This window comes from Callorhinus ursinus, unplaced genomic scaffold (assembly GCF_003265705.2).
Source record: "Callorhinus ursinus isolate GAN/ISIS: 27379988/994484 unplaced genomic scaffold, GSC_fseal_2.0 scaffold24, whole genome shotgun sequence".
Lineage (NCBI taxonomy): Eukaryota > Metazoa > Chordata > Mammalia > Carnivora > Otariidae > Callorhinus > Callorhinus ursinus.
This window is the reverse complement of record NW_027397086.1, coordinates 29,330,850-29,343,666: the sequence shown is the minus strand read 5'-3', so window position 1 is coordinate 29,343,666 and position 12,817 is coordinate 29,330,850. Positions and strand designations below refer to the sequence as shown.

Genomic DNA, 12,817 nt, shown 5'->3' with positions numbered 1-12,817 from the left:
TTCTTTCTTTTCTTTCTTTCTTTCTTTCTTTCTTTCTTCTTCCTCTCTCTTTCTTTCTTTCTTTCTCTCTCTCTCTCTCTTTCTTTCTCTTTCTTTCTTTCTCTCTCTCTCTCTTTCTTTCTCTTTCTTTCTTTCTTTCTCTCTCTCTCTCTCTTTCTTTCTTTCTTTCTCTCTCTCTCTCTCTTTCTTCCTTCCTTCCTTCCTTTTCTTTTCTTTTCTTTCTTTTTAAGATTTTATTTACTTGTTTGACAGAGAGAGAGAGAGAGTGCGCGCGTGAGAGAGAGCACAAGCAGGGGGAGCAGCAGAGGAAGAGGGAGAAGCAGGCTTCCCGCGGAGCAGGGAGACAGATGCAGGGCTCAATCCCACGACCCTGGGATCATGACCTGAGCCGAAGGCAGACGCTTAGCTGACTGACACACCCAGGCACCCCAAGAATTTAACTTTTAAATGAAGCATTCAGGGAAAACCTCTGGAAAAAGTGAACAACTGAGCAAGGAGGAGAAGAAGGCTGGAGAAGGAGCCGTGCAGGTCTGTGAGGGAGAAGTGCTTCCCCCACAAGGACTCCTTCGCCAACAGACAGACTGGGCTCTGCTCCCCCAGCTTATGTGATGTTGGAATCCTTTCTGGGCCCTGCAGCTGTGTGGGGCGGTGGAGAGACCTGAGCTGCACTGTCACCCAGATCCAGGCTTGAATCCAGCCCCACCGCTTTCCAGCTGCGTGACTCGGGGTGATCCTTAACCTCTTTGAGCCTCACGTTCCCCATCTGTGACACAGGGATGCAAAAACACCCTCAGTCCCAGGGCTCTGGGTAGGACTGAATGAGCCAGTGCAGGTCAAGGCTCTGCAGCAGGGCCTGGCTCTGGGTCAGGGCACCGGACAGGCAGGCTGCTACTTCCACCATCGGTCCTGTCACTCCTACTTCTGTTGGAGCTAGTTGGTTGAAGAGTAGAGCACCCAGTTCCATCCCTAATTTCTCGCAGGCTCTCAACTAGTGCTTCCGCTCCACACACAAAGGCTCTTTAAACTTGAAAGCCCACATAACTCCGTGGGGCCCCTGCGGCGCAGGAAGAAGCTATTTCAAGTGCCCACCCTGGGGAGACGCTGCCCTGTGTGGCAGGAGGATGTCGGCACAGCATCCGGCCCCTCTCCCCAGCCCCGGCCCCACCCCGGCTGTTCCCTGCAGAGTAAGCACTCCACGGCTCGGGGTCCTACTGGCCCCACACCCCCACTGGACCTTCAGGCCACACAGCCTGGGGGGGAACAGCGTGGGCACATCCGGCCCCAGCTACCCGGGCTGCCAGCAGGCCCTCCCTAGCTACGGTTTCCTTCTATGCACGGGCTCTCAGGGCTGAAATGTCATGCACAGGCATGGTGTCTGCTCCTGAGATTAGGGGACAAACCGCTGGTGCTCTGCTTCCCTTGTTCCCTGGCTGTGGGCCTCAGTCTTCCCGTCCGTGAACTGAGGGCTTTGGAAGACAAGAATTCTAAACGGCCACCTGCTCTGACGGCTGTAACCCGGAACCCGCCCAAGATGGAAGGGGGCATACCAGCAACTGGCATCTGGGCTCTCCATGCCAAAAGCCCAAAATGTGAGCACGAGGGAATGGAAGAGAGGGAAAGAGGAAGGTGATGCTGCTTATACACTATGGCTGCACCTGCTCATAAACCCCTAGCACCTCCCACTGCCCCCTGGATAAAAGACCAATCTCCTTAGCTCGGCATTCAAGGCTTGTGGAACCTGGCTCCAGGGTCTTTTTTCAGCCCTGACACTCCGGTGCTGGTGGAATTCCTGCTGGTCCCTGGTGCGCGGAGAGCATGGCCGCTCTGCCTTCCTACCTTCCGCCCTCCTTCCCTGCTGGGCACCTGCAGGCCCCCATCCTGCTCATCCTCCCTAGCCAGGTGCAAATGCTCCTCGGGAGCCTTGTCTGAACCCTCTCCCTGGGTGAGGTGAGTCACTTCCTCCCTTTGTTCCCAGGCCCCTCTGTTCCTGATCCCCAGAGAGGTAACTGGCTTCCTCACCAGCTGTGAGCAACGTGAGGACAAGGGCAGGCCTGATGGCGTCTATGGGCCCAGGAGGGGGTCTGGCACAAACCAGCTGGTTGAGAGAGTTTGTGGGCTGAGCAGACAAATGACAGACAGAGACCACTTGCAGCTGGGCAAGCTTCTAGTTGGCCCTTTGCGTTCTTGGACTGAGTGTCCTGAGAGGGGTCGGGAGGGAGCCTGGGCTTTCAGTCCCAACAACTGTACCTCCTTGCTGCGCCTCTGGGCAAGATAATCCCTCCCTCTCAGGCTCTTGACAACTAAGAAGGTAGTAACTCTTGCCCTGCTTGCCTCTTAGGCTCGGTTGAGAGATACAAAATCACTGCGGAAGCTCCGTGTGGCTGTGCACTCGGCAACCAGGCCTCTGGCCACAGCTGGCCAAGCCAGGGCGAAGCCAAGGGAAGCCAGCGCCTGGGAGCCTCTCCCCACGCACGAAATGCCAGGACGAGATGAAACAGCCAAACTCGAGGCTATTTCAGAGTCAGGGATGTGGGGAAGCCCAGGGTGTGGTGGCCGTCCGTCTGTCCTCCGGGCCACGGCCAGCCGCACCTACCTTAAGCTTTTTGACACTGGTGCAGGGGTCGTTGGAGAAGCTCTCGGTGTCTGAAATCTCGATGTCCTCACCATACAGAACCCCAGTCAGGTCGTTCCTCACCTGTTACAAAGAGAAAGCAGTGGGTGGGTATGCTGGCGGCCACGGGAAGGACAGGAAGGGTCTGTTCAGAGGGGTCAGCCCGGGGAAGCAGCTCAGCCGGGCTGGTTTTCTCCATCAACAATGCAAAAGGAGTGATTTTCCCCCTTCATTATAAACCAGACGGCCCTGTGAGGCCTGGGAGATGCACCCATCCCACCAGGCAGGGGACACAGGGACCCAAGGAGAGCAGACTGGGGTTGCACGGGGATTTCCTGGGAGGGTCAAGATGGGCATCCTAATCTCTGGCCTTTCATGCTGGTGTTTCCTGGCCCTATCACGCGGTCTCCAAGTCAGACTGTTCACATACACCTCTACTTATATTTTGTATTATTTGTTTGCAATATTATTTCACTTCTAGGATGAAGAAAGAGTAAGACAGACGGTGCAGAATAGAGGAGACAGTAAGGGGGTATGGAACCAGCCTGGGCTGTTACATGTGACTGCTTGTCCACCGACACACAGACGGCTAACATCTATGTGTTTGGAAAGCAGAGGTCTGCAAACTCCAGGGTTCGCCGGGTCCGGCCATTGTGTGAAGCAGTCCGTGTAGAAGGATGTCAGGGAGTGGTGGGGACAGTGGCAAATGGGTGACCCCATGTCCCATCTAAGGTGGCAGCTGCCCCGATCATGCTGTGTCAGAATGCTAGTCCAGGGTCATTAGACCTTCTGATTTGGGGGCAAGAACTCTGAAATCTAGGTTTTTAAAAATATAAGATCCTTTCATAGCTTAAAATGTTGATACGATTCTGAATTATTTAAACACACACACACACACACACACACACACACACACACACACACACCACAAAGTAAGGACCAAACCAAAGAAATGTGAAGTTTGTATCTAGCCTGTGGCCATGGCTGAGCACCCGCTTCAGTAAAAACAACTTAGGTGGGGGTGTAGGGGCCCCGGGTTCTAGGTTCTGCTCTGTCACTGGCTTGCTTGTGACCTTGGCCTTGCTGTGTGACTCTCCTGTCTCAGGACTTCAGTTTCTTCTCCCTTAGGAGAAGATGATCCTTACAAGCACTTCTCGTTCACACGCATTAGGATGGCTATTATCAAAAACCAGGAGACAGCAAGCACTGGCGAAGACGTAGGGGAATGGAACTCCCTGTTCCCAAAATGGCGCCGCCACTGTGGGAAACAGTATGGCAGTCCCTCAAACATGAAACATGGAGCACTCTATGAGCCAGCACTCTGCTTCTGTGTATATTCTCAAAAGAACTGAAAACAGGGTCTTCAAGTTGTATTCATATAACCAAGTTCACAGCAGCATTATTCACAAAAGCCAAAAGATGAAAGTAACCCAAAAGTCTATCAATGGATGAAGGAATGAACACATGTGGTATATACATGCAAGGGAACATTACTCAGCCTTACAACGGAATGAGGGTCTGACCCATGCTAAAACGTGGACAAAATGAAAACATTGTATTAAGTGAAAGGAGCCAGACACAAAAGGATAAATATTATAGGATTCTACTTATATGAGAGGTACCTAGAGGAGTTGAATTCATAGAGACAGAAAGTAGACCGGTGGTAATGTGGCGCTGGGGAGGAGGGAATGAGAAGTTAGTGTTTGAGCAGTACGGTGACTGTCTGGAAGGATGAAAAAGATTTGGGGACAGATGGTGGTGCCGGTTGCACAATAGTATGAATGTACTTAATGCCACCGAACTGGACACTTAAAAATGGTTAAAATGGATGGGGATGCCTGGGTGGCTCAGTTGGTTAAGCGTCTGACTCTTGGTTTGGGCTCAGGTCATGATCTCAGGGCCACGGGACTGAGCCCTGCGTAGGGCACGTTTAGTGTGGAGTCTGCTTAAGATTCTTTCTCCCTCTTCCTCTGCCCCTTCCCCACCCCCCCAAAATAAATCTTTAAAACATGGTTACAATGGAAATTTCATGTTATGTATACTTTATCACAGTAAAAAAATTACTTCTTGTTTCAACAATTGGTAGAGTCTTCCAATGTATATATCAAAGTGTTTGGAATAATTTGGCCCTAAATGGTACCGGACGGTCCCTGGGAAGCCACCACAGTGGAAGGGAACCAAGGGGTTTCAGTGGGAACTGCTGTATTTTATTTCTTTAAGATAAATATGACATATATAGAACAAAATGTGAACATCTATTAACTCTGGGTAATGAGTCCATGGGTATTTGCTATTCTGTTTCCTGAAAGCCTGAAATACTCTGTGCTGAATGTTTTGTACAAAGAACGAAGCTGCCGCAGCCAGGGTAAACACTGTCTATCCTTAGTTTTTACCTCTCTTTTGATGGGAGACGGAACTAGTTGATTGGACAAAAGAAGTTGACTCTGGCATTACACTTTATTTCTGTTGCCGCAAATCCTTTTTGGATGCAGGTGGAGCCCCGTTGTTCGTTTTGTGTGTCGGGGGGTGTTGTGGAGCAACAACAATTATTAGACACAGAAAGTGTGCAAAATCACCCCTGTGAGAGGCAATGAGGCTGATGCACACAGCACCCGGCATGCACGGCAGCCCTCGGCTTTCTCGCCACACACACCCCCGTGGGAACGGTTAGAGCTCTCTTGGGCCTCCGTCTTTGCATCTCTGAAGTGGGCACAAAACAGCGTGTAATTTACAGGGTTGTTTCGGGGCCCAGCAAAAACACTGAGGAGGGGGAATGGCTTGGTAGACTCTCAAGTTCTTTACGAGGCTTAAAAGCTGGAACGATCATGTCCAGGCTTAGGGCAAGGCGTCCAGGCGGTCAGTGGCTTGGGGTGTCGCTCTGTGAATAAGAATGGGCATGAAGGCTGTATATAATTAGGGCAAATAAACTATCTTTTTAGGCAGTCAGAACTCAAAACAAACAAAACTAAAACACCCCTGGAGGTCATCTCACTCTGCCCCTAATTTCACAAATGAGGAAACTGAAGTGTCACGCTTAGTCTTGTGCTTTCTGCGTGCTCCCAGGCTGGCCCTTCTGGGTCGTGCCAGCTGTGGACAGTTCCAGAAGCCTGATGAGCCAGAACAGGTCAGAACAGATGGTGGTACGATCAGCCACCATAATTTTAGCACCAAGAAGTCTGAGCTCCGCTCAAGTATTTATTCTAATGGACCTCTTTAGAGAAAGCAAATGGAGTCATTCAGTAATAAATGGAATTTTCAGGAAACCAAAGCATGGAAAAGAAACAATGGAATTGTTGTAACTCCTAAGGAAAAGGACCCACAACCTCACGTGTGAGATCAGGAGGGCCATTCAGTCCACTGGCCAAAGATGGACATAAATTTGTAAACGCCTATTTTTCCTTCTGGAATTGCAGGTTCTCTTGTTTAATGGGGCCAGTGTCTGGCTATAAACTGCATTTCTGCACAGTGAATCCTAGGTTTTCATTCGCCTCCGTTACAAAAGCAGAAATATGTTCTTCTGGGAAAAGAGTAACTCTTAATTTCCAAGAAAATAAAACACACACACACTCTCTCACTCCAGTACAGCCGGTGTCCCACCAGGGGACCTAATATATGCATGGATGGGACAGAGGGGAAGCCTGCCCCATTACCTGGGAAGGACAAGCCAGGACTGCTGGGGGGGGCGGGGAGAGGGAGTGAGCAGGGTTATGGGCGGGGTTCCCAGTGTGCTAGAAGAAGAATCAGGAGGGGTTGAGTCCTTCAAGGCTGGGGCCCTGGGGCCAGCTCACAGGGCTGAGGTCACAGAGGGGAGAGTTCTCCCTGCTTCCGGAGCAGTGGATCTGAGCCCAGGCTGCTGGAGGAGCTCCCAGGAGCCCACGTCGCTTGATGCCACAGAGACGAACCAGGAGGTCAGAGCCCCAGGAATACATAATCTGGGGTAGGCTTGGAAGCAACAGCTGCTGATTTCCCTCCTCCTGCCTCAAGAAGTGGTACGGTCTGGATATGAGGTTGTGCCAGGAGGCATGTCCCTAAAGCAATGGTTCTCAAATGTGGCCCCCGGATAGTGACATCAGTATCACCTGAGACCTTGTGAGAAATGCAAATTCTCAGGCCCCACCCCGACCTACTGGATCAGACACTGCAGTGGGGTCCAGCCACCCGTGTTTACTCAGCCCTCCAGGTGATTCTGATGCTCGCTCAAGTTTGGAAACCACTGTCCTAAAGGAAGCAGGGTAAGTTTTACAAGAACCACTGATCACAGTGTGAACAAATGTTTCCAAGGGCTTGGATATTTCCCCCCCTTGATTAGAAAACCAGAATGTGTTAACTGCGTGAGGCCACTGCCAAAAGGGTGAGCAGGACTGGGAGCCACATTTAGAAGGCATCACATCTAGAATGAAGGAGGGGACAGGCACCCTCTGGTCTGTCCTCTGTCCATGTCAGCTCATACGTGGAACACTGGGCTCAGTTCTGGTTGCCTTTAGGAGGGGGAGTGAGGGGCACCTGGGTGGCTCAGTTGGCTAAGCATCTGCCTTCGGCTCAGGTCATGATCCCAGGGTCCTGGGATCGAGCCCCGCATCGGGCTCCCTGCTCCGCGGGGAGCCTGCTTCTCCCTCTCCCTCTGCCTGCCGCTCCCCCTGCTTGTGCTCTTTCTATCTCTGTCAAATAAATAAATAAAATCTTAAAAAAAAAAAAAAGGAGGGAGAGTGACAAAGTGGCTCAGGCTCAGAGGAGAGAGGTGTGGCTAGGACAGGGACCAAGGACCCTTTAGGGAGGCCACGGACTCAGGGGGCTGGGGAGTGTAAAGGTTATAACAGATGACAACAATGTCTCCTACGGGGTCCCAGGTCGCCTTGGGAATCCAAGATCCAAATCCAAGAATTTCAACATTTAAGCTCAGACTTTAAGCTCTAGGGAAGTTCAACATCTTTTTTTTTTTTTTTTTTTAAATTTATTTTTGACAGAGAGAGAGAGCACAAGCAGAGGAAGCAGCAGGCAGAGGCAGAGGGAGAAGCAGGCTCCCTGCCGAGCAGGGAGCCCGATGTGGGGCTCCATCCCAGGACTCTGAGATCATGACCTGAGCCGAAGGCGGACGCTTCACCGTGTGAGCCACCCAGGCGCCCGGAAGTTCAACATCTTGAAAGAAGTCAAGAGCTAGGCAGAATGAGCGGCGCTTGGGGAGCCCAGAGCCACGGGGATGGTCCTGCTCAAGGTGAGCAGGCAGAAAACCCCGTCAGGTGCTATCAGCCATCTGAACAGCAGGCCCAGTAGGTATGCACACAGTCTCCCTCCCAGCTGGGTCACGGGCCGAGGGGGAAGGGGGGATGGGGACTTGTCACTCCAATGAAGCCATCATGCTGGCCTCACTCCTCTAACTGACTGAGGCGTTGGGGACACAGCCCGTCTGTATCCATCCTGTGAGATGGAGGGGGAGAAGCAGACAGGTTGAAGGAGGAAAAGACCAGAGGAATCGGTATGTCAGCGGGCTAGAGATCTTCCTAGATCTCAGGCTCCTAATCGGGGCTCCTGCTTCAATCCCAGGGCGGGAATTCCATCTGATGCCCAGTCACTGTCAATGGGCTTGACTCTCTTTCTGGACAGTTACCTAGTGCTCTGGTTATTCTAGATTGGGGCCCTGTTTGTTCTTGCCAGTCTCTCTCCTGATTTTTTCATTCTCCCACTCATTCATTCATTCATTCGCTCATTCGCTTGCTCATTCATTCATTCATGATATTGACATCTCTTCTATTCCACGCACCATGTGAGGTAGTACTAGGGCTCTGACAGTGAGCAAAACCATTCACAGTCCTGGGTCTCTATCTAGTGGGGGTGAGGAACATTTGTCAGATGACCACCCTGGTACCTACCAAGACAAGGGAGTACTCTCAAGTTCAAGAGTATGCTCTGGCAGAGGCTATAATGGGGAGCTGGACCCAGGCCAGGAGGTAATGCAGGAGAAAGATTCCAGGCTGAGGAGTCATGCATGCAAAGATCCCACAGCGGGTGAAAGCAGCAGAGAAGCTAGAAGAGCCAGGCTGGGCTAAAGCAGAGCATGGGTCAGGGAGGGGGGAAGGTTGTGCACACGAAATGAAGAGTAGGCCATAAGGGCCTCATAACTTACATCTAAGATGCTTGTCTTGAGCCTACGCACAGTGGGAAGCCAGTACAAGGTTTCAAGGAGGGGTGACATGACCAGAACTGTGTTTTAGGCTGCTGTGGGGCCAGTGGGGCAGAGACAGGAGGGGCACAGGAAGGCCAGGGAGGCAGCTCCAGCAACCATCCTGGTTAGAGATTCTGGAGGCCCTGGTGGAGATGCAAGACGTGACCCACTTAGGGGTATGTTTGGGGCAACTAATAATCTGTATTTATCATCCACGGCTGTGTAACAAATTTTCCCCAAACTCGGTGGCTTCAAACAAGAAATATTTATTATCTCACAGTTTCCATGGATCAGGAATGTGGGAGCAACTTAGCTGGGTGGTCCTGGCTCAGAGTCTATCATGAGGTTGTGGTCAAGCTATTGGCTAGGGCTGCAGTCACCTGGAGACTTCTGGACTGCCTATCAGAACCACTTGGGGAGTTAAAAAAAAAAATACTGATGCACTGGCTGCATCCTAAACCAATTCGAATTCCTGGGCTAGCACCTGGGCATCAGCATTTTTAGAGTTCTCCAGGTGGTTCCCACGTGCAGCTAAAGATGGGAACCACCCATTTTAGGGGTAAAAGCAACAGGAGTGCCAGGCTCAAAGCAGGGTTGTCAGCCTGCCGGAAAGCCCCCCAAGTCACTGTTCCCACTTTCTCCAGGTCCGCGGCACCATCTTCCTTTACAAAAGCTTCCTTCACCCCTCCCCTGCCCTTTCCTGCCCCCGCCCACAGTTATGTCTCCTCTTTCATCCCCGGATCCTGCTAGTCCTGGCCCCAGCGTGAGGAGCAGGTCCTGACCATGTCAGAAGCAAGAACGGAAAGGAAAGAAGGGAGAAGGCATAGAGACAGTAAGAAAGGCACAGGAGGAAAGCAGAGCGTTGTGACAGCTTTGTGACAGCTCTAAGTGATCACTGTCCGACCATGCGTCTCAGGCAGCGAAGGCTCTCACGGAGGACGTGAAGTGCAAGGTGGACGCCATGGAGAGCATCAGAGACCCCGGGACACTTGGCTTCTGTGGCCAGGAATTCCCTGGCTGCCTTACCTAATGAGGCTGCTGCACCAGCTGAGGAATCATCTAGAAAGGCAGAGATCCAGGTAAAGGTGGGGAGAACCAGATCTGCGCCACATGCACTTTACAACTCTTTGAAAATTCTAATTAGGTTAGGAAATGAACTTGAGAGGAAAGCGAATTCCCAGCTCTCCTATGGAAGTGGAGGTAACCTACTTTGTCATTCAAATGCACTCGCTATATATAGCCCTGGATTGTGCCAAAATGTCACTCCTCTTACCTGACTAAAGCGCATAATTATAGATTTACTTCTATTCATTCATGAAATGTGTCTTCACTTGATTAAACAGTTCATTCAAGTAAAATCCATTAAAATATGGAACATGTTAAAATGTGGCTCGTTAGAGGCAGAGGGCACCGCTCTAGTTAAGATGCTAATTAGGATAAACAGGCATTTGAAACACTCAAATCTTTGAATAATTCAGGTCACTTTTACTGGGGCTGGAGCTCCCCAGGAACCACCATTAATTTAAGCTAATTAAAAAAAATCAGCCTGCAGAAGTGAAGACCAAGTCAGGAAGTGATGGCTGGATTTAAACTCTGAAGGGCTCTCATGTGGAGAAGAGGGCACCTGGTTCTGGGCACCCCCATGGCAGAGGAGGGACCAACAGGCAAATGGTTCAGGAAAGCAAACTTGGGCGCAAAGCCAAAAGTACTTTCTAGTGATGGAGAAGGCTGCTTTGATAGGTAGTGAGCTCCCTGTCATCAGAGGTGTGCAAGGAGAAGCTGGTTGGGATGCAAGAGAAGGGAGTTTTCTCTCATCACCAATGCATGTGGTTCCAAGAAAACAAGTGTTTCAAAATTCCACCTGCCCCTGCTCTGCCTTTTTGAAGTACCCCTCTGCATCTCTGAAGTCTTTCAAAGATTTGGGACATGCACTTAAATTCCCACGTTCCATGTGGCTGTATTTCCACTTTTCTAAACCTGATGAACATTCATTGAAGAAAGCATTCCTTTTAAAAAAACAGAGCCATCTAGCTTTCAGATTTCTACAAATGTAAGCTCTTAATAAGCTATAACCAGAGTTGAACACAAGTGAAAGTTTTTTTTACAAGGGCAAGTACACAAGTGAACCTGTATTAACTCTATTGCAACCATGGGGCACTTGCACAGGGTAACACCTGTGGGCATATATGCAGCCGTGTCCATGTGAAGACCACATGTGTGTGGGGGGACACCTGTGTGCTCACCCGGCAGAGCCAACGGTGACCCCCACAGAGGTATGTCCAAGTCCTCGCCATCAGAATCTGTGAATGTGACCTGATTTGGAAAGAGCATCTTTGCAGATGTAATCAATTTAAGGCTCTTGAGATGAGATCATCCTGGACTACCTGGGTGGGCCCTCAATTCAATGACAGAAAGGCGGAGAGAGATTCGGGCACACAGACGTGAGGGACAAGGCACGTGATGACAGAGGCAGACACTGGAGAGATGAAGCCACAAGCCAGAGGCTGGAAGAGGCCAGGAGGGACCCTCCCCGGGAGCCATCAGAGGGAGCCGGGCCCTGCTGCCACCTGATGGCAGACCCTTGGCTCCAGAACTGTAAGACAAGGAATTTCTGTTGCTTTAAGGCACGCAGTTTCTGGGCATTTGTCGTGGCAGCCATGGAAACAAAGACATTTGGGGCCTCCCGGGACCCGTCCCCTTGCTGGTCCAAACCACCATCCTGTGGAGCAGCTGGGCTTCCTGTCCTGCCTCTACCTCACATCACAGCTAAAGTTTCCCTCTACTTGACAGCCACACAAATAACAGTGTTTCTCACCTCCCCAGCATTACCAAGAGCAGGACAGCAAGTGCAGGATCAGGAGCTGCCAAGTTGTGAGATGCGGGGACCTAGGTGGGGCCGCCGGCCTCATGGGCCTCCGTGGCAGGCTCAGCAGTCCAGGCTGCTGACTTCGAGCTGGCCCCCAAAGAGCCGACCCGTGAGAACTGGGGCTGTCACGTCTGCTCCCTAACTAACACGGCAGCCCCACGAGGGAAGGGCTGTTTGATTTCCTGGATCTGGCACGGTGCCTGCATGCAGTAGGTGCTCAAAACTATGAGACAGAGGAGAGAATGAGGGATGCACACAGGAGGCACCATATCCATCCGGGCTTGATGCAGAGGGTACATATTCTGAGGCTGAAAGAGTTCATGCTGAGACCATTTGGGAAGGTGTTGCAGGGGTGGGCCAAATGCCCAGCACAGGCCTGCAAGCCTCAGTCCCCTGCTGACAGGGGGACTGGCCCTGTGGGCACCCCTGGGGGGACAGGGGGCACGTAGAGTTCCGGGGGGCAGTTCCCTGCTGTCCTCACTGTGGCACAGGGTGTGGGGACCTGTGACCTGAGCCTGCCTAACCACTCACATCAGACCCTTAGGACAGCTCCTACCTGTCGGTGGACATCTGACCCGTCCACATGGTGGGTGGGAGCAGGGAGCCCAATTGGCCGAGCTGGCCAGTGACAGACTCCTGTACCCAAGATCCCCCCAAGACATCTCCCTCCTGCCTTGCAGCCGCCACCATCACCGCATTACAGCAGTCCATCAGAGGGAGGGGGAGAGCCTGCAGGCCACGCTCCCCCGCCCTGGTGCCCCACGACCTCCTCGGGGGCCCATCTCCCAGAACCACACCTTGCAGGGCGACAGCACACCCTAGACCAACCAGCACGGGCTGGGGGAAGGGACAGATGACTCACGGAACCAGGGTTCTCTGGCTCTCAAGTTCCTCTTCCCACCATCCAGCCTTGCACAGTTTTAGAAATTCCAATGAATAAGTGTGATAGAATAAAGTCCCCTCCCAAAAGAGGCACACATCTTCCTGGAATCCTTTACCTCACATGGCAAAGGGCATTCTGCAGATGGGATTAAGTGGAGGGTCTTGAAGTACAGAGATTGTTTTAGATTATCTAGGTGGGCCCAGTGTAATCCCAGGGGTCTTCACAAGGGAAAGAGGGAGGCAGTCCCAGAAGGAGACCTGACAACAGCAGCAGGGGTCTGAGAGAGACGCGTGTGAC

The 12,817-nt window shown here is 51.7% G+C and overlaps 1 protein-coding gene across 1 annotated transcript in view; it reads right to left on the bottom strand.

Annotated features, from left to right (window-relative positions):
* The window catches only part of GABBR2 (gamma-aminobutyric acid type B receptor subunit 2), a 342,515-nt gene that overhangs the window by 168,046 nt on the left and 161,652 nt on the right, over positions 1-12,817 (bottom strand). The window contains exon 4 of the mRNA XM_025888598.2: positions 2,594-2,695. Coding sequence (XP_025744383.1) covers positions 2,594-2,695 — 102 coding nt within the window. The remainder of the gene's footprint in view (positions 1-2,593; positions 2,696-12,817) is intronic.